This window comes from Rhipicephalus sanguineus, unplaced genomic scaffold, assembly GCF_013339695.2.
Source record: "Rhipicephalus sanguineus isolate Rsan-2018 unplaced genomic scaffold, BIME_Rsan_1.4 Seq581, whole genome shotgun sequence".
Taxonomy (NCBI): Eukaryota; Metazoa; Arthropoda; class Arachnida; order Ixodida; family Ixodidae; genus Rhipicephalus; species Rhipicephalus sanguineus.
Window position 1 is genome coordinate 132798 of NW_023615554.1, and position 27204 is coordinate 160001.

Genomic DNA, 27204 nt, shown 5'->3' on the forward strand with positions numbered 1-27204 from the left:
GCTATAGTTTTGTTACAAAATATCCAATTTTTATGTGGTTTCCGGAAAAACATTCAGCAAAGACGAAAATTTCATGGCCCGACGATGTTTTTGATGTATAACGCCGAAACAAAGAATACTAAATAAGAAACAACAAGTAACCGCTACATGCTATATAAGGAGGGATAGATTGCGCCCACAAAACTTTGTTAAAAGCTGGTGCCATGTGGCATACCAAATGCGACTAGTAAAGGTATGTAGAGGTTATAATAGGTTTATAATCACTTACCGTACAGCAGCTGTTGAAATGACCACCCAAAACGTCAAACTGATCTGACTTCAACAGTATGCATCCCTCTTGTATGGATTTTCGCGGAATGTCGCAGTTCCCGTTGTTTCTCAACTGTTCTAATGTCGGTCTTTCGAATAAAAAGACGGGACGAACTAGTAAATTTTACTCCTCAATAAATGTATTGCCGCAAACGTATAGACATGCCGTCCTGGAAGGTGAGCCGTACAAACATGTTAGTACGCACCGTTTTTGCATTCATTGGTGATCTGTGTTTATCGTAGGGCTGTGGTCGATCAGCCGTTTTTGATATGGCAAAGCGATCGTTTGTTGATGTCTCCAGTCATTTCACGTTGACACAAGTCATTGTTCCACCGTCCTTCTTGTGTTTGTTTTACCAAACGCCGGCGCTGGAACGTCAGTTATTCGGGAAGATGCGAAATGCATGAGGACGCCCTCACGCCACGACTGCAACCAGTCAGAGCCCTTTCGGCTCCGTCGGTCGGGGAGAGAAATGGCATAAAAGGGTTTCGCAGTCAGAAAGCAAGAAAGAAAAAAAATTAGGAGTTCCGGTGCGCACACGCCAAGCCTCGCAAACGCTAGCTTGGCGTGTGCGTACGTCACCCTTACCCTATCGGGAAATCATTTTCCCGATAGGGGGAAGGTTCCTGAATTTTAAAGAGGCTGTCTGCCCTCTGCAAAATTTTTCTCATTGTGGTGAAAATGAGAAGATCGTTCGTCACATCGGCGGCAACGAGCATGTCTTTGCCCCATAAAAAGAGGGAAATATATTTTTAATTTGATGTTGAATGTCGCGAAAGAATGACCGCTAGCGTCACCCAACGGCGATGTGGTTCACTCTACTGGTATGACAAGAAATCCTCACAGCTAGACTCATTTTGACTAAAAACCAACGTATATAACTTGAAATTGTATTTTACGCACTTGAGGCGCTTTTCAATTGCGTCAGAGAGTAATTTTTTGCTTTTGTTTTTCTCACGCATCCAAAAAGGAGCCCGGTGGCGCTGCTTGCGGCGCAGTCTTCGATTTCGTCTGTTTCAACTCATGCGCTATGCCATGCGGCTCTCCGCGCTTGTCGTACTGTGCCGCAGTACTCTTGTTAGGATGTCTCACATGGGCTGCGCTGTGAAGGTGCGCATTTATTGTCTCTTCTTGATGAATCGACTTGGCGTGTATTGCGGCAGCAGTGCTAAAATGAACACATAGACTGCGATTACAGCAACACAAGTTTTCTGTAATCGTATAATAAGGCTTCAGCTTAACCGCTAGCGCGCTGAAAACGACTGTTCCATTCATTACAATAGGGTTCAGCGAATATAAAGTAATATACTACTGAAATCACATGTGCTTTCGGTTTTAATTTTTACCGGCACTACAATCGTCATCGCGTCCACCAGCCAGTGTTGTGGGCATGTTTCACGCCAATGGAAGAAGACCAAACGCAGATAAAAAAAATTCTGTTTTAAAAACTTCTACTCGCTTTCCAGAGAAACCGCTTCAAGGTTGCACACTTCAGACGGTAAGCTTTCTATTGCGGTACAAAACAGAAAAGCGATGAAGGACAGTAGACAGTCCCTTTAAGTGTTTAGCACTTTATGGTCCCGTATTGTTGCCCATTCGTTGATCTCATGTAGCGTGATGACGCTCAAAATAATATAGTCAATACAGGCCTAAACCAAGGCTAGGAATACTCAAAACCGGGTTAAAACAAACAAATCGCTAAAAAGCACTTCGGCAGCATGCGGCTGACATCAGCTCAGTCCAAGAAAGGGCCCCACTGCCTCTCAAAGCGTGCCATTGCTCCTTCCACCGGCGCTTTTCCAGCGCATTCGTCGCTACATCTGAAGGGGGAAACAACCTATCGCAACTCCCTTAGCAAGCTGGTAGTCGATAAAGCGCAGCAAAAAGTAGCGCGCATGTCGCACACTGAGTTTGGGAATCTCCGTAGCAAGATTCTGTTCTTGCCGGGGAAACCCCACATTCTTACCTTAAACATTGATGTCATCGACTGTTTGGTAAATGCAGCAGCGGAAACTATGTGAACCAGAACCGCTGGGTGTCCGTGCTACGCACTCTCTCAGGTATCACACTAGAGGTGCTGCATTTAGCGCAGGATTTAGAGCTACGCCAATCGCTACACATTTTTATCACACATTTTCTAGTCTCACGTTCACACGTACAGTGATAACGTAGCAGTGACGTAATTAACAAGTACTCAAAGCCACGAAAGTCGTGGCCGGGACGCTGTTAGCCCGTGTGCCAGCATTACGGCAGACCGCACTTGAGATGTGATGGCGACATTCACGCAACATCACGAACCAAGCTCCCCACAATGCTGGCAGTACAAACATGGCAGGATCATCGACGTTATTGCTAGCCATCTACGGCACGCCACAACCAACTACCCTTAGACGGACAGCCGTGAACTTTTTATCGCATTTCATGTCCAATCATCTAATATTTTGTACAAGCTACCAGCAATAACATGCAGTTATTGTACGTGGTCATCTGGGGTGAATATTGGAATAAATAGCCCGATACGCAGGATGTCCTCGCTTGTATCCGATAAACAAAGGCAAGCAATTTTAAAATATGCTCTATCCTACACTGTGAGACACCGCCGTCAGAATGAGAGAACCGCTGTCACCCCAATCGCCACGCGAACACCGGTGCGAATCCGGTTATCGCTTCGAGTGAACATTTTTCGCCAGCTCATAAAGCTCGTGACTGCCCGGCTGCCTCGCATCCCGCAGAATTTCTACCAGGGTCCTTGCCTGAAAATGTTGGCTGGGAACGAGGAACGTGTGCACCATACTCGGCTCGTCGGAGCGCTGCGCGTGTCTCGACCTGTGCACGTAGACTTTCGAGCAGTCCGGGCAGTCGTAGTTCACCACCAGCCGTACGTCCGGTAATACGAGGTCTTGAACAGCCATGTCGGTCGTCACGAGCACGCTTTCCCCACAGCTATTAAACATGGACAAGATCCAGTCGCGCTCCTTTTTCTCTTTCTTGCAGTGAAGGCTCATGGCTGGCCGGCCTCGTTTCCGCAGCTTCAACGTAATCTCTTCCACCTTCCACTTCGTGTCAGCGAACACCACGGCTCTGTCTGTCTGTCTTTTCCTTGAGGACGTCGTCCAAGAGTTCCGCCAATTTCGCTTCTTTGTCTTCCGCCGGGCACACATCGACGGTCATTTCCACGGTGTTTTCAACAGGCCGGGGCGCCGTACCAAAGCTTATTTCGACGTAGTCGTCGAGCACATCCTCAATAAGTGGCTTCAGATTCTTCTGCCAGGATATGGCCCACATTATCGTTTGGTGGTCCGGTTGGCAAAGCTCCACAATCTTGAGAACATGGCGCTGGTAGCCCACAGTCAGCATGCGGTCCACTTCATCGAACACAAGGTACGTGCACCGGTGGAGGTTCACCTGGCCTTCCTCGAGGAACTCGATGAGGCATCGAGGTGTGGCCACGAAGGTATGGCAGCCCCCATGGAGCTCGGCGTACTTGCTTTTCTTTCGCTCGCCGTTCGCTGCGCACACACTGCGCACCGCGGTACGCTTGCCGAGCTCTGAGGCCAGGGTGTGAATCTGCTTGGCCAGCTCGCTCGTCGGGGCCAAAAGGGCGGCGATGGGTCCTTCATGCCGCTGCCGGGGCGGCTACCAGCTGACGTGTATGACGGCTGGGAGTAGGTAGGCAAGCGTTTTGTGCGACCCAGTCTCCGCTATACCGAGAAAGTTCCTGCACGAGAGTGCGATCGGCCAGCAGTTGGCCTCGATGCGAGTCGGTCACGTGTAGTCCCACCCGGCCTCAATAACTTTGACGATGAAGTCCGGAAAGTTGGACTCTTCCAAGGCGAGGATAGGTTTCGGCACGTCGCGCCCTTTCACCGATACGCCGTTCGCTTTTCTGTAGCCTTCCACATCGGCCATCGACCGGCTTGCCGTGGCCTGGTGTTCCTCGTAGAGGTTCTTCTCGAACGGCTGCAGTTGGACGTTCTTCCAGTTGGGCTTGCGAAGAAACCATCCTACCTTGCTTTTCCGATACAAATCGGAGTTATGGCGCTTACCCAAAGGAAGTTGGTTATGGACGAATTCACCCCTCACTCGTCTTTCTTGCTTTGGCATGTCGAACCACCACATGTCGGTAGGACGTATGCAACACTTTCCGTGGAAGAAGCGGGATCGCTGTGGTCGTCGGCGGCGTGATTGTCCTGTGGCCGATAGGGGAACTTTGTTGCTGATGATGATTGCATCATAGGCTGTGGCACATGCCCGCTATGAGGCCTTTGCCAGAAATTTCGGACGTACAAGCAATATTGTATTTCCACGCGATAGTATTAGTCAGCCTGTTTCGTAGAAAATGTGGCGTCAGCGGCAAGCGAAAAATAGGCGCCCTCCTTAAGCGAGAAATGTTGATAGATGCTAACAATAAACATAAGGGTATCGAGCCACTATCGAAATCGCGCATTCTGCGTGGCAGTCAAGTTTTCTTTCACAGAGCAACGCCATTGCTTGAAAAGTTTTGGAAAGGTGCCCGATACGGGCGTCATGTCGTGCGAGGAGACACGTTAACAAGTTTAATATTACACGGCAGAAGCGCAGCATCGCATCAGGCATGGCGTCATTACCATGAATTGCCTACCGAGTGAGTGAGTTAGAGCTAATAATCCTTCAAAAAAGGGTCAGCCATAATGCATCATCATCATCCTCCATCTTGAGCCACACCGCCAACAAAGTTTCAGGTCTGTGGTTGCTCGGATGGCTTTACGGAGGCACAGTGGGTGTCGGTCTTACCGCAAAATACTTAACTTTTAAAGTAATGGGCATTTCGCAATGGTACTTGCAGTAGGCGCCCTACGAGTGCTTACAAATATGCATAGTTGGCAGGTTTTGGCTACCTTGTACCAATTTAGTTACTTCTTTAGGCAGGTGACAGGAGATCAAACGTCGTGGCTACTTTTTGGCCATTGGCGTCTGCAGGGGTGTGAACAAGGGGCACTTACACCCCTCAAGCCGCACCCGCACTTACACCCCACCCAAGCTACACCCGCATCCGGATCCCTTCCCCCGCCGCGATGCAACATGGTTTTGCCGACGCCCATATTTTAGACCGCAGCTCTTAGACTACCGCTCCTGCGTTGAGCAGCGTCGCCGTTGGCGTCGGCGGCATAACCAATAGAACGAATGAGGACGAAAGAGAGCGACAAAAGACGAAAGGGAGCGAACGCAAAGTCTGTACATGGAAGAAGGAATGAGTCTGTAGATATCACGAGCCACTGGCGCCTTACCTCGCTGTCTTCCACCGCAGCGCGCGCTCGCTTCTCGGCCGGAGCTCGTGCGCAGGCAGGGCTGGCACGTGCAGTGCGGCTGGCTTTGCTTGGGGCTGTCGGTGTTTCCCTTCATACGTGACGCCTGCTATGCACAGATTGGAGTGCGTCGCACTCGAGCGCTGGCAGTTTCTATGGCAAAAGAAACATACGTTACATTGCTACAACTGATCATAGCCAAAACTTGAAACATAATTGGCGTTGCCCCAACAGGAAGCTACGCTCAGAATTCGCATTAGGCTGTATCCTAATCAGTAGTGAACTTTTTGGCTTCTTTCCTGTTCCCTCAATTTGAACGAAGTTATCAATGTCTGGTGACGTCGCAGCTGCTGATTTTGAGTATGCTGCGCCAAAACATGGAGGCCAATGCCTATTTCCAGATGTAAACATTGAATTTGGCACCTGCGCTACAGAAAAGAAAGGACCTGGTCTACCCAACACACGAAAGAGTCACAATTCAACGTACTCATCGTAGGTGATGTAACTTTGCCAGCCGACATAATCAGTATTCTTTCCCTCGGACCAAAGTTTGCAAGGCTCCCAGGGAGTCATGTCCAGAACAACTGTCTTTTGCACGTCAGTTTTCGCATCGCGCATCAGCCGAAGAGAGCGCACGTTGCCTTTCGAAAGGTGTTATGGTCCTTAACAGTTGCAAGAACTTAAAAAGTCACATTTTCAACATAAGGGCGAAGCAATGAATGCGACAGCAAGAAACTAATGCTATACGAAGTGAGGCTCGCCAATGGATACTCTCGGTTTGAACAGCGCTCTTGTTGCAAAGGCGGCCGAAGCAGCGAAGGAAACTAGCGTGCTTCAAGTGTCGAGCTGTGACACTTGATAGATCGCGCTCAAATTCTGCTTGTTCGTTTAGCGGCGTCCTTTGAACTCGAGTGACTTTCGTACGCTCCGTAACATGAGCGCGGACATCACGGTGAAAGCTCGAAACATCCCTTTTCCCCTCACCACGAGAAAACCGCGCGAGCAGACAGCGGAAGGGCAAGGTTCTCCCTCCGCAAATATAAGAAGCGAGCGAGCTCGCCGACGACTTTAAATCCAACCGTCGCGCTCCTCGCTTCATCTCGCTGGTAATGAAGAAACGCTTATAAGCGCCTGCCGTCTCTGAGTCCTGCCGGCGGTAAAGGTTGTGTATATAAGGCTCGCCGTTAGCTACGTGAAGGATCTCCGCTTTCTGGCGTAGTGGTTAGCGCCACGCACTGCGGAACGAGAGGTCGCGGGTTCGATTCCGCGTTTCGGAAGCATTTTTCTGAATTATTTTTCTTTGGGACTTTGGTATATATATACATACTTATAAATATACGGTGCATGACGGCGGCGACGGCGACGGCAAAATTCAGCCGAGACTGTCCATATAATTGCTATCGCAATAAAAGTTGGCTACATTTTGGCTAGCTTTTCTGACTTCTTGGCTATATTTCTGTCTTTCCGACCTGGCAACCTTGGCGGTACCCACTCCTTAACGCTATAGCCTTAAGACTTCCCAAATCTATTCTCGCTGTTCCTGGAAGGATAACTGGGGATCACCTTTCGTACATACTCATATACTACGGGCCGTGTTATCTGGGCATGTGCCACACATGACTGGCAAAAAGGGTTTCATGACGTACGCTACAGGCAAGTTACATTATTCATGTCATGTCATGACCTGTGAATCGTGCTCGTCATGCACTCATATCCTCCTATACCTATTTTGATGTATACCAAATAGAGGAGACGACCACGAGGGCGCCCAGACGTAGCCGGCTGTATGAATAGAGAGAGAAGGCCAAGGTGCGTCTGGTTCACTACGAAATGCTTCGCAATTATCAATGACTGCATTGAGTAAAACGTGCTAATTCTCTAGCCAATGTACTAATTTTCATTTACTACTTTCTGCTCACACTTCCATTGGGCATGCATTTGAAATCTTGGCAAAATGTCAAGCGAAAATTTATCAGTTGGCTGCACAGTATTCCATGTTATTCAAGCCGTTGTAGAAGTGGAAATTTCGCAAGTTTCGCCATCAGGGATTCGCGGCGAGCGCACGGCTGTGATGGCAGCGGTAATTCAATTAGAAAAGCGTGCAGTTTTGCGTATATCACAGCGCGATGCCCCCTCGGCGATTTCGAGGAGCCGAGGATGAATCTTCTCGCCGGAGTCTAGAAGGTGAGAGACGAGCTCTTTCGCGTGACGCGCGTCGTCTGGAGCCAGAAAGGCGTACGCCATTCCTTATCCGTCACAGCCCGACGCGCAGTTCACCCGGTTCACGTAGACGTCCGCATTCGCTGGTCGGTCGTAGTGGACGACGAAGCGCACGCGGTCGACGTCCAGTCGCTGAGCCGCAACGTCGGTCAGCACCAGAATGCTCGAAGAGCCCGACTTGAACGCGTCCAGCGCCTTCTGTCGCTCGTCTCTCGCCTTCGCGCCATGGATGCCGACGACGGACCAGTCCCCGTGTCGTAACTCGAGCACCATCTCGTCCACCATCAACCTAGTCTCGACGAAGACGATGACCTTGTCCTCTTTCTCCCTGAGAATGTCCTGTAACAAGGCGACGAGCCGTTCAAGTTTGTGAGCTTTCTCGAAGATTATGACAATTTGCTCCACCAGCTTGTCCTCCACCAGCTTGCAACGACCGATGCTAACCTGAACGTAGTCATTAATCAAGCAGTCGGCAAGGTTTTCAATCTCCCTCGATCCAGAGTTGGCGAATATGAGCGTCTGACGATCAGGCCGCACGAGGGCCGCGATGGAGCGAAGCGTTTTCTCGAAACCCATCGCCAGCATCCGGTCAGCTTCATCCAGCACCAGAAGCGTGCCGCTGCTAATGTTCACCTAATGTGATGTGCTATCTTTCTATCTTTCTCTCTCTCTTTCCTCTCCATCTTTAATCTCCCCCACCCTGTCCCCATGTGTAGGGTAGCAAACCGGTTGTCCCATACTGGTTAACCTCCCTGCCTTTCCTTCTCTATTATTTCTTCTCTCTTCCCTTCCTCCGAGAACAAGAGGAGACGGCTAGGCGTCGCGACCCACATCCCGTAACTCGCTTTCTTAAGCCTCTTCAGCTGCCTTTGCTTCCAATCACCCGAGCACAGGCATACGGAACGGACATCGGTGTACTTCTCCAAGTCCGAAACTAGCCGTTGAATTTTCTCTGCCACCTCTCGGTTCGGAACGAGTACGAGCACAACGGGGCCGTGGCCTGTTGATCGGACTGGTTGGTGCAAGGCGTGCACGATGGCCGGCAGAAGGTAGGCCTGCTCGTTGGCTGGAGCTAGGGTGTGTGCGATGGCGAGGAGGTCTCTGCCGTGCAGTGCCACGGGCCAGCACTGCGACTGCAAGGCGGTGAGAGGACCGTAGCTGAGAGCGTAGGCAGCTTCGGCGACGCATTCCGGGAAGTAGGCATCGTACAGTCCTAAAATAGGTGTCGGAACTCCTCGTCCTCTGACGGTGACTTGGTTGGCCTTTCGAAACTCGTTTGTTTCGGCCTGCGTCCGCCTTGCCGTCGCGAAGTGTGTTGTGTTGGTGTTTCGGTTTCGAAAATGCCTTGTAAAGACGCCAGGGGGCGCCGCTCTGGTGTCGTTATTCTACCGGCGCACCTGTAAATAAAGTGAGTGTGTGAGCAGTACTCGAGAGCGGACGTACTTCTTTTCTTCGGCGCTTCGCGCCAACCCGCGTGTTCGGGGCTGGACGGCGACCCCGCCGGCCGCGTTCGTCAAGCCGGTCGTCTTCGCCTGCTTCCTTCGTCGGGACCACCAGCCGCCGATACAGCAATGGCAACGAGGTGAAGTACGAACAGTTTACTTCGTATTCCTTTTTGCCGGTCCACCTCAATGATTTCATTCTGCTGCGACGCCGCGACGCTACTTCGGCGTTTCCCGTCATCGCTTCTTTGTTCTCCGTAGCGGCCGCCGCGTCGCGTCTCTTCTGCCTTTTCCCCGTCGAGCGGCTCCGCGTCTATTCGTGAACACGTCGGACTTTCTTTTCGCGTTGGTGTTTCTCGTTCGTTCTCCTTTTCTTCGTTTCGCGTAGAGTTTTTCTCTTGTGATGGCGTCTCCCACACCTCCACCGCTTTTTCTTTCCACTCCCGGCGATCCGCCGATCCCTTGGGCTGATTGGAAGGTCATTTTCGAAGCCTACGTGGATGCCATCGGGCATGACGCCCGCAAACCGGAGCGGCGGAAGGCCCTTCTGCTTAACGCATTGGGCCATGCCGGCCTGAAACTCTATCGGACTTTGAGTTCCGTCAACGCGTCAGAGACGCCTGCGTCGTCTGACGTATTCCAAGCGGCACTTGCATTGTTCGATGACCATTTTAAAGACGCGTCCTGTGATTATGTCGCGCGCCTCCGCTTCCAAGAGCGTCGTCAGCTCCCCGGTGAGCCCGTGGTAGACTTCATAGCTAGTCTCCGGTCGCTAGCCGCGTCTTGCGGGTTCGGCGCGCTCGAAAATGACATGATCAGGCAGCAGCTCTTTATTGGCGTCGCGTCGCAAAATGTCCGTTGCCGACTCCTCCAGAAAGGATCGTCTATCACTCTTGCCGAAGCCCTCTCGATTGCACGAGAGGATGAACTTGTCCGTGTGCAGTTGGAGCAATTCGCTCCGCACTCAGTGCAGCAACTTTCTGCTGCGGGGGGCCATGGCGCCGGTCCTTTGTTTCACGGGACGCGCCAACATGGCGGCCCTTCTTCTTCGTCTCGGCGCGGCGGTCAACATGGCCGCCCGCCTGCACAGTCCTTTCGTGGCGGTCAACATGGCGGCCCCTCCGCGTCGCGGGGTCGAGGAAGCCGTCAACATGGCGACCCCATGCCGCAGAATTCAACTTTTCCGGATCAACACCGAGCTTTGGGCTCGCGTGCCCAATTTTCTTCGCATAATTCAACCGCACACTGCTTTCGTTGCGGATCGGCACGGCATTTAGCCAACTTTGCGCAGTGTCCGGCGAGAAACCGCACTTGTCGTGCGTGCGGAAAAATTGGACATTTTCAGTCCGTATGCAATTCCCGTCCAGTAAATCCTTCTGAACCAGGTTCTTCATCTGCTCCTTCGAGCACGGCTCAGACCAATACGGTCACTGTTTTAAATGTGGATGGTCTCCACACTTCTTCAGAGCCACGTGTTACAGCTTCAGTGGGCAATGTGCCCTTGTCTTTTCTGGTGGACACAGGCGCTTCAGTCTCGTTAATCAACGCCGACGACTTTCAGCATTCATTTCCGCACATTCAGTTGGCACGCTCATCTATCATCATGCACTCATATTCAAAGGGAATCATCCGCCACTTCGGCCAATTCACGGCCAACGTCAAGTACGCCGGAGTGCAGGCTCCGATAACATTCTTCGTGACACCATGTGGCCGATCTCTGCTTGGCCTTGATGCCATTCGGTTGTTCGGTATCACCATCTGCGGTGCTACTCTGCAATGTTATTCTTCTAAATCCCAGACAACTCTTCCGGTACCAAATGGGACGATGCCTGCTACACTGTCTTCGGCTCCAACGCCATCTCCTTCGTCGATTGTGTCGACCATTCTTGCTTCACAGTCTTCCATTCCCACGGCTTCTGCGCCGTCCACTGCGTCACCGCCTAAGGCGTCGGAGACATCTTTTTTGTCGATCCCGGATCGACCTGTGAATGTGTGTGCTTTGCCTGGTGCGGTGTGCCCTGTGCGTGTGCCTGTGCTTCGGTGCCCTTCCGATGTGCATCCGCCGGCCGTGCCTGTGGCTGTGCGGGCGCCCGTGCTTCGGTCCAGTTCGCCGATGCGTCCACCAGCCAGGCCTGCCCCACCTGTACCTCAACAGTCATCGTGTGGAACACTTTCTTCGCCAAGGGGGGAGGACTTACCAGTAGGTGTAGCTGGCACAAATACACCAAGTGCTGATGCCGCGAAGTCAAACGCTCATTTCGAGCCGTCACAGTCTTCTACTGTTCTTGATGCGTCGCATCAGAGCACAACCGACCAAGGTGCACAGTCACCTAGTTCTTCACAAAGGCGCCGCTCTAAGCGGAAGCGGCAGAAGCCGCGACGTTATGAGGACTATGTTCAATAGTCATAACAAGTTCTTTTCTTATACAATTGCTCATTACGTGCAGTGGACTTACTCTGTGTGCATTTTGATGCATTGTTTCTCTGTGCAGTGTTGTGCAGTGTTCTGTGCAGTATTTCGTAAATAATAACGGAACTGAATTGTCTTAAGCATTTTTCAAATGTGTATGTTGTGAATTTCCGTGTGCTTTCAGTTTTTCATGCTTTCTTCACTTTTCAGTTTTTCACTTTTCTTACGAGGAGGGGATGGTGTTGTGTTGGTGTTTCGGTTTCGAAAATGCCTTGTAAAGATGCCAGGGGGCGCCGCTCTGGTGTCGTTATTCTACCGGCGCACCTGTAAATAAAGTGAGTGTGTGAGCAGTACTCGAGAGCGGACGTACTTCTTTTCTTCGGCGCTTCGCGCCAACCCGCGTGTTCGGGGCTGGACGGCGTCCCCGCCGGCCGCGTTCGTCAAGCCGGTCGTCTTCGCCTGCTTCCTTCGTCGGGACCACCAGCCACCGATACAGCAAAGTGCTCCCGGTAAAAGAGCTTTTCGATGGAAGCCGGCGATTGGTTCTCGGGTGCGGGCAAAGGAGGCCGCAGTTGGCTCTTGGGAACCGCTGGAGGGACACCAAATGTGTGTAACCATACGGAATAAGATGACGAAGATGAGTCTCCCGACGGCAAGTAGTATTGGTATGTTTCTATCGTTCGCAAAAGGTCAGCCTCCTGAATGGGCGTGAAATCCCAAAAGATGTTGACACCCAATGTGTCAGGCATACCGCTCAGTCCATCGACTCCATTGGGCCCGTTCATGCTGTCGATGCTCCGATTCACGCCCCGCTCTCTGTCACTCTGTCATAAGGATTTTTCTTGCTGCCCTCGATTTGGATGCGGCAGCGTCCTGCCGAGCCCAGCCTTCGCCACGCGCTACGCACCACACCAGCAATTCTTTTGTTTGTTTGTTTGTAGCCTATGCATATTGGCACATACCCACTCAGTGGGATTGGCCAAGAAGACGTATTGTGGCTCATTAATGATAATTATATGAATCTTTACCTCCCTCTCATTGAAGTATAAAAGAAATAACTAAGATAAAGGGCAATAAAGTGAGAGAGGAAAAAAAAGGAGCGGGAAAAGTTCTTTCACAATAACGGAAATCTGAAATTTTGATCCGACCAGACAGCTGAGTTTACCAGACCCAATCAAATTCGACTGTATGTCGTGCTTTGACACACATTTTATAAATATTGCACGAGTCTGTTTTCTAGTATCCTTTAAAGTAGGCATTATGTTAGAATACGTTTATTGGCAAGAATGAAATTACAAACAGCATTAAAAACCTCTCTGTGGCATTGTCCCAAAGCTGAGGCACCGAAATTTAGAACATTTTCTGCAGTTAAATTTAAACCAATCTTCGAAAACGGAATAATCAAAAGTCTTTTCCTAATTATTGAATAGTTGCGACATGATATAAAGTAATGTTCAATAGTTTCGGTTTCGTCGCAGAATGTACAAAGGGGTGATATCGCAAGACCAGCTCTGTGTAAATATAAGTTTAATGGGAGGACACGGCATCGAAATTTGGTAATAATCACTTCAACCTTTCTAGATTGACTCCACTGAGTTTTCCATGGAAATTTAAGGTGCTGATAGTGTTCTTGTCTTCTTTTTCTCCTCCACGGCGTCTCTCTGGCAGCCATTCACACAGGAATTTTTCCCAAAGAGTAATTTAACTCTGTTTGCCTTAAAGAAACACACATTTAGACATAAAAGAAACTGTTCCACTGGGCAATGACCGCCTGCATCGCAGCATTTTTTCGCTACCTAATACTAATAATCGTTCACCTGAAAGTGGCATGGACCCGCTATTCAGAACAGGTAAACAATTTGACTTTGATGCCATTCTGGTCATCCGCTAGTTGCGCTCGCCGGAGCTTCGGTTCAGTTTCACCGGTAAGTTTAGTTGAATTTCATCATATAATCTTCAGTTCGAGTGAGAATCGAACCCAGACCTTTTGCGTGGCAAGCAGGGGTTCTAGCACAGAGCCACGCCATTGCTTAGGTTGAATTTCACTGCTCCGCAATAATCACTAGGAGCAAATTTTTTTCAATATCTCAAAGCGTCAATGGCCTCGGCGCAGGAAGGACAGCAATTCTCCCATTTGGCCCGACTGTTTGTATCCCATAATAAAACAGTTAATTTATTTTATTTAATTACTGCTATAAACGCTGTGCCAAGTCATCTCAAGATTTTTCCGCCTACAAAAAAAGTAAATATGAAGGCAGCGATCAAATATTCAATTTCTTTTATTTTTGATGATTTTCGGACCCATTCCTTGAAAAAACCTGTGCATAAGCCAGCGTGTGTGGGTGCAGTGGAGGTTCCAAGAATTCATACCTAATCTTCTGCCCTCTTTCTGATGCAGATTAGCGCTTTTATTGTTTGAATTGGGCCGTATCTACGGCCCGTCAGAATGACTGCCTTCGTAGCCACTGTTTCACCTGTCGACGTGTGATGGTGTAAATTATGCCACCGTACCCATCGCCCCGTCGGCAATCTATCATGCTACCATTCTATCGTCCGCACATCAAGACCGTTCGATTTTGGGGTCCATGCATTCTCTTTCGAAATAGATACCAGACAAATCCATTGTTATCATTAAGACGTCTGTGCAAATAATGTGCAATAAAAAAAGGAAAATATCAGTGAAGGGACACAGCTGGTGAGGGAACAAACGGGTGTTTGTAATATCTCAGTCGAAATGAAGAAGAAGAAATCTTAAACACCATACTTTACTATACATCGGGGTTAATTATCGTAAAAAAAATAACAGCACATCCGCGGAGTGAATGATGATGAGTGGGCGAAGCTGCGGTGGTTCATCGGTTAACCGTGAATCTTCCGTGAATTCTGCCCAGTACATCATCACCGACGTGAGATCGGGCGCGTTTTTACTAAAGGTTCGATGAGTTATGACGACTTGCAGCTCACTTTAATTTTACATGTACGCTGTGAATTTTCATTGTTTAGAAAACCTTTGCTTTAGAAAACATCCGGCGTCTTTCGTTAAGCAGCTGGCGTCTTTTCGTTTTGCTTTAGAAACATCTGGCGTTCTTTCGTTTTGCTTTTACAAAACATCTGGCGTCTTTCGTTGGTTTATTTCATCAATCAACGGCGTTCTGAACAAAATTTTTATTGTTTAATCACGCACAGGAGAAATCTCACCAGGCACTACCTTGGAGGTAAGCAATGGCTGCTAATGGGAATGAGACACAGAAGAAGTCGGCTTTTAGCTAACACTTACACTTCTACTTCTACTAACGTTTCCTACTGGAACATGCCAATGGCTGCTAATGGGGAATGAGAGACAGAAGAATTCGGCTTTTAGTTAACGCGCACGCTGCGAATTTTTTATTGTTCAACAACGCACAGGAAAAATCTCCCACCGGCACCACCTTGGAGGTCAAGATCTGGTACTATCGTTACATCTGGTTACGCACTACGACTACTAGGACTACGAGGGACGAACAGGTGCCGCCTTAAAGAGCTTCGCCCCTAAAAAAAGGTCAGCGCAGAACCACCCGGAAGAGGCAACTTCAATGGTTGGTGCGCTAAAACGCTACCGAAGCTAACTAGCAGTTTCGGCAGCGTTTTAACTATAGATTTCCTTGTTGTTTCCTTGTTCTTCCAGTTAAGCCTATTGGATCCAGCACGACGGTATGATCATTGACGGCCGCGTTTGAACGCTACGCTAGCGCTCTATTGAGGCTGTGGGCCAGTTCACTTGGCCAAAACACGTACTGTTGTGGCGGCAGCGCTGGAACGCAAGCAGCGTCGGAAATGCCGCTTGCGCGTTGGAAACGGCCGCATTTGTACCGTTCCACCGTGGCCGCAATCGTCGTATTGCCGTATGCGAGCGCCTCCTACGATGCAGCACTGCGTGCGTCACACCCACGCAGTGAGGCACACAGGAGCGCCGTCTCTTCTCCGGTCGACCGACTTTTCGAAAACGCCATTATCGTTATCCACCTCACCCTCCCAATCTGAGTAACACCTCCTCTCCGCGATCTGTCACGTGACCTATGTTTCCCTTTCAACGATGTGCTTCTCTTCCCCCTGGTCACGGGACATCTTCCAGTGAACGCCGTCGATAAGCGAACGCCAACGACATCGGCACAGGGTCCGCAAAGAGAGTTTCGCTGTAATACTTATATATATGGTCTCTTTACCGACGGCATTCTTCTACTCTATAGAGACTTCGTTCTTCAATCCTCCTTCACCTTCGCGTGCCATATTTACGTGCCGCATGGTCAAGACAGATGTCATAATAAAACGACTAATGGTACAACGAGCGAGATACTTCAATAAAATACCATGACACCAACGCTTGCGCAGCATTGTAATCATTGAAAATCTCGCTGACAAACGATGAATGCTTTACTCACACAGGGATAACATGCAAGGTCATGGTCATTGCGTGAAAAGCTAAGTGACTGCATGCTCTGCAGCTTTCAGCTGAACACGCAACGCTGCAGAAGACCGAGTAGCGGAGTGAAGGAATTTGACAAAGATAGCCCTCTCACCCCACCGTGCATGCAGATACAAATGAGTTTCTCTGTTTCCTCAAAAGTTTAACGAAATCAATCTAGTCTTGCATGCTGCCTAATCTTATAGCAATACCAGCGAGTGCACCTGTGTTGAATGAAATAAAACAATAAAAATAGAGAATAGACGGTTTCAAGACTGCGACAGTAGCAGCACGTGTTGTACCGCAAGAAACTTCCGGTTCTTCATTTCAACACCGAAGCGGAAAGCGTGTTTTTAAGTTATGTCAGAGTAAGGAAAGACACTTTTTCCGCCTTCAGATAAAAGGAAGGCGCTTAACTTAAGAACTAACTCTTATATTGTTGGGTATAGATGAGAAGCATCTTTACTTGAAATATTTGGCTAGGCACAGGGTGAGAAGTGTTGAAAATCTGCGGGCTACGCACCAAGGATTTTTTTCCCCCGCCAATGCTACGCCAGTGCACGAAACCGGAAGCCGTCCAGGGTCTGTGTTTGTAAACAGCGAAACCGTCTATAGACTATGTTCATGTAGTGCTGGCCTACACAAAGAGACCAGCCGTGTAATATCTTTCATAATTTATCAAGGAATGCTTGTCAAGATAAGTGATTGTCAAGATACGCAAGATAATTTGGTGGTGTCCTACGCGAGGAACCCGGCGTCGGCGAACGTACAGACATGCGGCCCTCGAAGGTGCGTCGGTCGCACGCGTACTTGCATGCACCTTTTCCCAATTATTCGTGCTCTCTCTCTGTCATGGGCTTATCGGCAATCGGCCCTTTATGATGTGGCAATCTTATCTTTTATGGAGGTCACTTCTCATTTCACGTCGCCACATTTCATCGTTGCCTTATGAATGCACGGTCGTCGTGGTTGCCTGCAACAACTGAAGTGTTGAGCTGCTAAGCGCGGGGATGAATGCCCCATTCCCGGAATATAGAGAGCATTCCGCAATAAGAAAGAAAGAAAGAAAGAAAAAAAGAAAGAAGGAAAGAAAGAAAGAAAGGAAGAAATAAAGAAGGAAAAAAAGGAAAGAAAGAAGGAAAAAAAGAAAGAAGGAAGGAAGGAAAGAAAGAAAGGAAAGAAAGAAAGAAGGAAAGAAAGAAAGAAAGAAAGAAGGAAAGAAAGGAAGAAGGAAAGAAGGGAAGAAGGAAGGAAAGAAGAAAAGAAAGAAAGAAAGAAGGAAGGAAGGAAGGAAAGAAAGAATAAAAGAAAGAAAGAAAGAAAGAAAGAAAGAAAGAAAGAAAGAAAGAAAGAAAGAAAGAAAGAAAGGCTGGGCAGACACACGCCAAGCTTCGCATGCCCCCGTTTTCCCCTTAAGGGAAGGGCTTAATCTCTTTTACAGCGAAAGCTGTTATGAGATCATTTCAACGGCCGTTTTCGGCGCCGTAGCTGTCCGCCGCCGCCGCCGGTGTCCGTAACCACTATCGCACGAAATAAAAAAAAAAGGAAATAAGAAAAAAATTCCAGGATGGAACGAGGTTCGAACCTGGGCCCTCTGTGTGTGAGCCCAGTGTTCTACCTCAAGGCCATGCCGGTGCTTGAAACTGCGTTGCAAAAAGACCCTATACAGGCTTCATTTCGGGAAGTAACCACATTAAGATAGGTAATGTAGTGTGGTAGAAGAGTAACATAACAACCAGGCGTCACACAAACGCGAATTCTGTAACCGGGCGTCACACAATGCAGATTGCGCAACGAGTAGGTTGTTGAGTGCTTCCAACCCATTACAAAGGCCTCTACGATAATTCTTCATCGTCATCAGCCACAGCATCAACAAAGTGCACATAATGCCTTACAGGTGTTTAGCGAGTACCACGGTGCTCCGCAGAATGATGAAAAATTGCGTATGAGCTGCTTCCCTACTTCACAAAAAGTGTGATGATTTATAGCGCAGTGGGTTCCTGGCAAGTGCACTTCTGTTGGTTGTCAAGGAAGCCCATAAGGCTCCCATGATCCATTTCCTCAGGCTCTCAATAAAGTTAATTCCTTCTCTCTCTCGCTCTCTGTTTCTCCGGTTGATGTATGTTATAAAGCGTGGTGGGACAGTTAAATAACGACCGGGCGTCACACAATATGAATTACGTAACTAGTAGGTCGTTTAAAGCTTCCAACCCATTACAAAGGGATCAGCCATAATTCTTTATCGTCATCAACCACCGCAATAACAAAGTGCACATAATGCCTCACAGTTGGTACCTCGCTTCTCCGCAGAATAACGAATAATGTCGTGGTGGGTGCTTCCCAACTTCCCAAAAATTATTATTTCTGGCGTAGTGGGTACGTTGCTAATGTACTTGTATTTGTAGCCACAAAAGTGTTTACAACGGGATCTAGAAATGCCTCTCTTCCAGCGTTCGCTGTGACTGTGCTGCGCTTTCCGCGCAGGCCTGGCGTTTTTTTTTTCTTTATTTTTCTCTTTTTTTCGTCTCTTTGTTTCTCTTTCCCTCTGTTCTTTTATCCCATGTTGCATCTGTGTATTCCATTTTTTTTCTCTATCTATTGATTTCTCTATCTCGCTCCTTCTGTGTTTAGTTATCTATGTTCACTTTATCTCTTTCTCTTTCTTTCAATCTTTCTTTCTATCTCTTTCACTTCCTCTCTCTCTTCCTTTGTCTCTCTTCATTTCTCTCTTTCTTTTTCTTTTGGTCTCGTTTCCTCTTCTTTTTTTTCTGAATCTTTTTCGTGTGTGTTTCTTTCCGTAAGCGGCGGCCGCATTTTCGATGGTGCTGAAAATGCTTGAGACTCGTGTACCTACATTAGGTGCACGTTAAAGAACCCCAGGTGGTCGAAATTTCCGGAGGCTTCCACTACGGCGTCTCCCATAATCATATCGTGGTTTTCGGACGTTAAACCCAAAGAAATATTATATTTCTTTCGCTTTCCCAATCTTTTTGTGTCTTAATCTCTCCGTCTTTCCATCTGTTTATGCATTTATTCCTTTTATTTCTCTGCTTATTTATCTTTCTTTCTATTGCTTTCTTTCTCTCTCTCTCTCTCTCTCTATTTTCTCTCTCTCTTTCTTTCTATGTCCTTGTTTCTCTCTCTCTCTCTTTGACGTGTTGCACGTGCTCCACTTCGCTGATCAGAGAGAGAGAGAGACAAAGGGATGCAAGGAAAGACAGGGAGGGTCGCCGATCAGAGTTTTCGTTTAGCACTGGCACCTGGTGTTCTCGATTGTGGGGCTTGCCCAATTGCTGTGGCGCATACGAACGTGTAGTTTTCTGCGAACAGCAAACTTTTTACGGCCAGCCTAAACAGCTCCGCTCTAAAAATTGTCTTTGATGCACTATGTTTTCACTTAGAAGTCATGTGTATTCAATCCAGCTAGTGGCGTTTTGTTAACGTCAGAGGTGTGTTAAAAAGTTTCTTTTAACAATTTGCCAAGGCAACATTAAATGGTTAGACCTAAAGAACGACGTAAGGTATGATTCTAAATCATAATCTTTAGATCAAAAGGGTTTGTATCTAAATTCAAGGAGGTAGCATTTTCAAAATTCGACAAAGAGTATGCGCTATTGTTATTGTTCGCATGTGATTGTTACGCGAAGGCTCCCTGTTATTGAGTTCGTTCCAACAGCCATATCACCTTGTCATCACGAAGGTGAATACAGCACAGAACGCTCCTAATCATCTCCATTCTTACGAAGCCCTCGAAAACAAACGTTCCTTCCCCATCACGGGACGCCTGCGTGCGCTCCCATAGTAGAGTGCGTCATAATGTAAATCAACAGCCATTTTTTTCTAAACACACGTGGACGTAGTGTGGCTGGAACGCTTATTAATCTCCTTCATAGAAAAATGTCTCCTTTAGCGAGGAACTTTTACTTTCATTCGAAACATTCTGTTCCTTCAGAATACCTAAAAAATGCCCCCACCTCTCCGAAGGGAATCGTGAGGAAATGCGAATGCATTTCTTGCGCCGAGAGTACACGGCGTAGTAATCGCTTCACTGCAGTTATATATACGTGCGAGCGAGCGGACGGGAGAGTGGAGGGTAGGGAGGAGAGAGAGCGAACGCCGAGAGAAGGAGCGGCGAAGCACTGCACCTATCTTCTCCTAAACTCTCTCCACGCACGCGGGAGCTCCCTCACACGCCAGAGCGCGCTCCTCCTCTCCACTCACTCTCCGCTACTCCGCCCGCACCACCTGCTCCGGTTGCTAGGGGCGAGGATAAGCGCGCGCGCCCGCAGCTGTTGCCATGGGAGAGGGAGTGAGAGCGGAGAGATAAAACCTGCCGGCGCGCGGACACCGACAGACGCCTGACATGCCCCGACTAAGAAATGCATTCGCATTTAAAACATGGCGTCTTTTGCCAAGGCATTCTTCCTCTGTATTCAGACCTGCTTCTTCGATTCCCGTTAACCTCCGCGTGCCATACGAAGGCGCCGTATGGTCAATAAAGACAATAAAATGCGTTAAAATGAATACGGCGGACGGAAAAAAACGTTTATTCAAAAAAGCATCTTCACGTTGCCGGCACGGGCTCATGCAAACCGCGCATGAATAAAGAGCCGGTAATACATCAACCAGATGCGTACTTGAAAGAAATTTCTATGACACTGACGACTGTGCAACATTATATTCATACAAACATGACGACGCTTGACGTTCCCCTTGTTAATCGCTTGCCTGACTTTGCGTCTCGGTGAAATTCTCTACCATGCCACAAGGAAGGGAACTTGTGTGCCTGTAACATTGGCAATTTCAAAGTATGCTGGAATACCTACTGCAAGAAGAGTTGCGAAGAGCCCACAAAGCCACAATTCTTCACTTCGCGAATTGGCTAAGAACACATTACGCGTCCGTAACACCCCACGCGCGCCTGCGCAGCTGCAAACTTTGTCGATGCATTGCGAACAATGATGGTTAATTACGCCTAAACGGTTTGTAATAGGTGGGCAACTTTCAACCACCCATTCACTGCGCAATTCCCATGTTTTGAAGCTTGGTGCGCTTGTACGCTTTTGCCACGCAATATTATATGTTTTAGGGAGACTCCTCCCCCTACATGCTATTCGTATTGTCCTGTTTTCTGAAGCATTTTCAAGCACTGGTGTGGCTCTGTGGTAGAACACCTCCTTGCCGCGCAGAGGTCCTGTGTCCGATTCTGACTTGAACCGAAATTTTTGTTATCATTTATTCGCCTCTATCTCGAATTTTCGCTCACGGACTCCGGCGATCTTTCGCAAACAACCAACGACACCGACACCGGAATCTCTGCGAAAGGAGGCGACTAACGTCCTCGCGTTAAAACTCACAGGTTTCCTCATGCACTCGCCTAAGACAAAAGGCCAAACACATCTCCTTTTTCATCTACGCCGATCTATTAAGGCGAAAGCCTTAGATGCCGCCGCATGAAACGCGAAAACTGACCATAGGCGGCGTCAACATGAGTGATGTAAAAAACCTTCACGACGAGATAACATCACCGGGACGTCACAGATCACCAAATTTTTTGATGTCACATGATGATGGCTCCAGCTGCCATCGTCGCTTGGTCAAAGATGGCCGATCACTGAGGCAGTGCAAAAGCAGGTGGGGTTCAGAAAGCTTGCAGTGCCTCCGATTCCGGAGGCAGTGCAAAACTATGTTAGATGGAGAAACGTTTAGGAGAGGGGCGACGGAGAATTAATACATCGACTGATATGAAAAAAAATACTTGTTTTTTGCATTTCGCTGCACTGAAATGCGGCCGCCGTGGCCGCGGGAATCTGATGTTAAGAAACCAGCGCTAACGTCGTTCTTGTGTAGGCGTTGGAGTAGTTCTAAACCTCGCGCTTAATGCAGCTCCACTGCCATGAAATCCGAGGAAGTTCGTAGCACGGCCACCCCCTCGATTCCCCTGCAATCGCCAGCTTGCCGAGGCGGTGGCGCCCTCTCTCGCGCTGCGCAGGTATGAGCCGGGTCTTTCAGATGCGTTATTCGCAAATTTCGGCAAAATATTGCCATTAATTATTGTTTATATCTCTAGTTTATGTTATTTGAGACTCAGTTAGTTTATTTAGCACCGGTTTTGACCATCGTTAGCCTTGTTTTAGGCCTGCATTGACCACCAGCCAGGCTCCTCAAGTGCCGCGCATATAAAAGGAGATGGCCTTCACCTTCCACTCATTTTAGGCGAGTGCATAAGAAACCCTGCGAGTTTGATCTTCCCCTGCACCCCTCCGAAAGCTTTCTGCACCTAACCTGGTTTTGCACTGCATCCGTGATCAGACCACCTTTGACCAAGCGACGCTGTAATGCGATATATTTGATACATTGTGATGTGATATATGTGACGTCAATATATGACGTCGCATAACATGACGTCATATGATGACGTCGTATGGTGCCGTCATCACTTGACGTTGAATTTTTGGGCTTCAGTCGTGTTGACGCCGGCGGTAAATTTTCGTGTTTCACGAGGCATCTAAGACTCTCTCCTTGAAATGGATTGACATCAATAAAAAGCCGGTATTACGGCAACGAGATGGGTACTCGAAAAGTTCCACTGCGACGAGGCTTGTGAAAACATTAGAATCATTCAGCATTTTGGTGACAGATGATCGATGCTGACACACAGAGAGCACACGTAAGTGCACGGACACTCTCAATGCGGGAAAAGCAGGGTGGTGCCATCCTCTGCATCCATTAAGTGAACACAACACAACTGTCCAAGATAGAGTTCAGGAATACAGGAATGCAATAGGCGGGAGATAGCGCTAAGCTATCCCCCTCCCACTTCCATTTTGTTCTCTCCCCGCCCCCCCCCCCCCCTGTCTCTCTCCTCCAGTCTTTGTGCTTGATCCAAAGTCTAACGAGATGAATGTAGCTTTGAATGCTGCCTCATAACGTCGCACAGACTGTGAGTGCAACTGTGTTAAGTGAAATAGAACATCAAAGTAGAAAATAAAGTTTGTACGAAAAGCGCCAGGCTTAAAATAATGATGCCGGCCCTGCAATACCTTTCACATTTTTTTACGTTCACATTATGCAGTCTTGTGGTTCCAAACATAAATGTTGCCAAAAAAGGCAGCGACAGGGGCAAGCCTATAGCCGTTGCTTGTCCGAAAACTATTGAAGAACACCATAATACAAGTGCACGTCATCAAGAAAAATTTCGCATGGTCAGATATTTTAATGAAGGACAGAGGAAAACAGCTCATATTCGGAGTAGAGCCGTCAAGGTGGACCTTATTCGCTTCCTCGATGAGTTCACCCGCAGTGTATGGGCGCGACCTCCGAAAATTTTACTGCGAGGAGTCGCTTACAGTGAATATACTGCCGACGCCCGTAAAAATGACACCTGCAAAACTCTTGCAAAGCGTCATAGCCCTAGAGATCTCGTTTCGCAAAAATTTTGGTGTCGGTGACAGCGTCGTTAGTTATGAGCGAAAATGCGATATAGATGGAAATAAATAAAATAAAAATCTTCTGTTCCAGTGAAAATCGAACCCAGCACTTCTGTCTGTCTAGAAAGCAGGTCTTATACTACAGAGAAACGCCCGTGCTCGAAATTGTTTCGAAAAAAAAAGAAACACTGTACGGATGCAATGCAGTGCAAGGAGTGTCCTTAGCGTATGCATTGCGTGGCAGAAGCACAGAATCGAACTAGGTGTCGAAATATGTGAATGGCACAACGAGTAAGTGGTTTAAAGGCCCAGCCATTACAAAGTGCGCTGAAATGCCGTCTATCATCTTCTCTCTAGCCCTTGTCAGTGTATTGAACGCTGCCCCACGGCACGCACACCTCGCTGTCACTGAAACGCGTGTTTTTAATGCAAACTTCGCACATTTATTTTCCTGGTGTGTACCACACCCCCACCCCCACCCCCGTGCCCACCGCGATTAGCTCCGGCAGCGCGCTGCCGGAGCTAATCGCGGAGGCCACGGTCCTACCTGTCGGCTTTAGATCCGGTCCTGCAGGGGGTCTTTATTCCACTTCCGCTCCTGCCGGAAAACAAATACTTTTCAGAACTCCAAATTCGCTTCCCCGCCAATCACAATTCGCTGAAATCCCTACCCAAGGAAATTTGCGAAACGTTCTGTATTCGACCACTTCCCGTAACGTGCACCCTGATCGACATCGCGAGCGACGGAAAGCCAGAGCAACGACTCTTCATAAAGTATACGGCGGGGCACGGGATTCTATCTGGGTGGGCGCTGCATGCGATTAGCACGGTGCCAGAGCGGGGGCCTAGGCACCGCACTCTCCCCCCATTGATAAACGAATTACCTCTCGGAACACAAGAAGAATAGGAAGAGTTCGCTATTGCGCCAGCGCTCAGCAGTTCCAATGCTACCTACATACTGACAGGGGTCTCAAACACGCGGCCCGCAGGCCGCATGCGGCCCGTGGCTTCGCAAGAAATAAAATATTTTTGAGTTTGCTAAATGGCACTCGCATTATTTACTCGCCAATTGCGATGAATAGCGCTTTGTTCGGGCAAATTACAGTGACGAGACTGCTCTCAAGCATTTGTTTCGTGAGGCACCCGATGCGGTCACTATGTGACTAAATATAACCGCGGAACACAATCTAGATTTCACAATCGACGTCGATATTTGAGTCATTCTAGATATCAGTATCGATATTTTTCTGTAATCCTTGCGCCAAATTCCCATAAGAATCATGTGTGAAATATCGGAAATGCGTTCTTTCAAATGACAGCTTGAGGCGAAATTTTGTTCATCCTACCCCCTCCCCCCTCTTCTCCGGTCCTTGCGGGACTACATTTCATGACTGCGGCCCGCTAGCTGACGTGAGTTTGAGACCCATGTACTAAGGGATTCAAAAACTGCACTAGGAAATTATGCCAGGGGTAGAGTTCACCCTACAAGCAGTCACATGCTGACGCAGAACTCCTCTTTCTGCCGCAGCGCTGAGCTCATCTGGGTAGCCACGCATTCGGGAAACCCTGGAAATGACGGCGCCGATTCTTTAGCCCGAGGGTCGAGAAACTGGGCACAGGCGTATTTCATAAAGCGCTTTTCGAAAGAGCGTACATGTTCCTCAGTGCGTGTACTTCGATGCGTGTACCGAAGAAGCGTGCGGGCGAGCTCACCGCAAATGCTCATGCTGATAGGCAAATGTACCCACCCCCCCACTCTTCCCTCTCTACCAGTAAACAGCACCAATGGCGCCGTCTGCAAACGCCAACCATACCTACCCCCTCCCTCCTCTCCGACTACCGACCCATCCCGCTTTCCTGCCCTCTGTGGAGTGTACCGAGAGCAAACCTAACCCACCTTCCCCTGGTCTGTCCGTCTTCTCCTCCCGGCAGGCCGGTGCCACTCAAAACCTGGGAGGGCTGGGCGAACTCGCTACGCTCCACGGACCCGGCAAAGCAGACGCTCGCGGCCAGCCGGGCTGACCAAGTCATGGACTTATTATGCATGAACTTTTAAGTGTGGTGGGGTCGCGCGGGGACCCAGGGAGTCTGGGAGGTCCTGAATTCCCTCGCAATAAAGTTTTTTTTTTTCCGACTCGACTCCATCCTTTGTGGCTCGAAGCAATACCGCTTCCGCCTCACAGCGCTCGTGTGGCGCATTTTAATACCAGTGTATGTAGCAGCGTCGCAGTGACGCGTCCCTATTGGTAGCATGCATAGCGGCACGAGTGGAGACGCTCCATCTCAGAACACCGGGTCTCTTAGAGAGCCAGCGTAACAGCCAACACAGTTATCATGAGGGATGAAAGACGTCTCCCACGGAGAGAAACACAACTGAACAAAAAATTACCTCCTCCGACTTCCGCGGCGGGGCACCACATATTGGATAAACTCTCCCATGAGCGAAAAGCAGGCGTGAGGGTTAGCCGACTAGAGAGAGTAGGAAGGGACGGGAGGAGAGAGGGTGGTGAGCGGTTGGATTGGGCGCATCTGACTGGCATTAAAACAAAGTTAAGGCAGCTTCGCATTGGTGGTGACAAGCCTGAAGGTAGTAAGGAGCTGGGGGCCTTCTTTCTCGTTCTTTCTCTTTGTTTGCGTCTATTTCTATGTTTCTTTCTCTGTATATATATATATATATATATATATATATATATATATTATAAAGGCAGAGAACAGAGACAATGCCCTTGCTGCAGGCCAGCTGTTCTTATTCTCTCCTCGTCGTTCTCTTCCTCGTGCTGGTCAAGCACGAGGGCCCAAGCTAGGCCGCTGCTCATCGTCATGACACTCGGCCATGACCATAGGTCGGCAAAAAAATGTGGAGCTCACTCAGACTCACTCGTGAAATATATTTTGTCCTTAGAGCTCACTCGGACTCAGGCTCACCAAAATTTTCCTCAACCGGACTCACTCGGACTCAGACTCACTGAATTTTTCTCAGCCGGACTCACTCGGACTCAAACTCACCAAAATAATATTCACTCGGACTCAGACTCAGACTCACGGCTCTATCTAAGTCTGAGTGAGTCGACTCATGAGTCCGTTAGCGTATAATTGGCTTTTACGACCATGGTTTCAATGCTCTTTAACACCAATATCTCGCATAATTGGGGCTCTACTTGGCGCCTTTTGATCTCATACCTTCAAATATGATTTATCAGTGGTTGCAATTCAGAAAAGGACATCTTTTTATTGAAAGATGTGCCTAACACGAGATATTTTTATTAAGAACTTCCTGTGAAAGAGATTGTGGGCGGGAGGTCAATCTGCTCCCCCCTCTCCATAACTCACGCACTTATTAATAAATATTGAACGGGCCTATGAACGCTAGTGCTTTGAAGTATGTGTGAGTCGACGGGCGTATAAACGTGAGCCGACATAGGGCTGATCATAATGCTGAAGTTGTGTAGATAGAACCATAGGTCGGCAAAAAAGTGTTGAGCTCACTCAGACTCGCTCATAAAATATATTTTGTGCTTAGGGCTCACTCGGACTCAGACTCACCAAACCTTCCCTCTACCGGACTCACTCGGACTCAGACACTAAAATTTTTCTCAGCCGTACTCACTCGGACTCAAGCTCACCAACATATTACACACCCGAACTTACTCATACTCAGACTCACGG

General features: G+C 48.6%; 2 protein-coding genes across 2 annotated transcripts; one reads left to right on the top strand and one right to left on the bottom strand.

Annotated features, from left to right (window-relative positions):
- Nucleotides 1-2970: 2970 nt before the first annotated feature.
- On the bottom strand, nt 2971-8391 carry LOC119377842 (probable ATP-dependent RNA helicase DDX5). The gene is made up of 5 exons (XM_037647140.1): nt 7873-8391; nt 4092-4270; nt 3959-4028; nt 3470-3877; nt 2971-3366 (listed from the first exon to the last, which is right to left on the bottom strand). The coding sequence occupies exons 1-5, from the start codon at nt 8389-8391 to the stop codon at nt 2971-2973; spliced, it is 1572 nt and encodes a 523-aa protein (XP_037503068.1).
- Nucleotides 8392-11082: 2691 nt separating this feature from the next.
- Nucleotides 11083-17427, top strand: LOC119377844 (merozoite surface protein CMZ-8-like; the record flags this gene model as incomplete). Its single annotated transcript, XM_049411654.1, has 2 exons — nt 11083-11400; nt 17311-17427. Coding segments are annotated over exons 1-2 (435 nt in total), but the record flags the coding sequence as incomplete, so codon positions are not given.
- Nucleotides 17428-27204: the final 9777 nt, after the last annotated feature.

Coding starts and splice junctions, on each gene's coding strand:
- LOC119377842 (XM_037647140.1), bottom strand. CDS start 8,391: ATGGGTTTCGAGAAAACGCTTCGCTCCATCGCGGCCCTCGTGCGGCCT. Junction 3,878..3,958: donor TACTCCCAGCCGTCATACAC/GTCAGCTGGTAG, acceptor CTGGCCAAGCAG/ATTCACACCCTGGCCTCAGA. Junction 3,367..3,469: donor CCGTGGAAATGACCGTCGAT/GTGTGCCCGGCG, acceptor GCTGACACGAAG/TGGAAGGTGGAAGAGATTAC.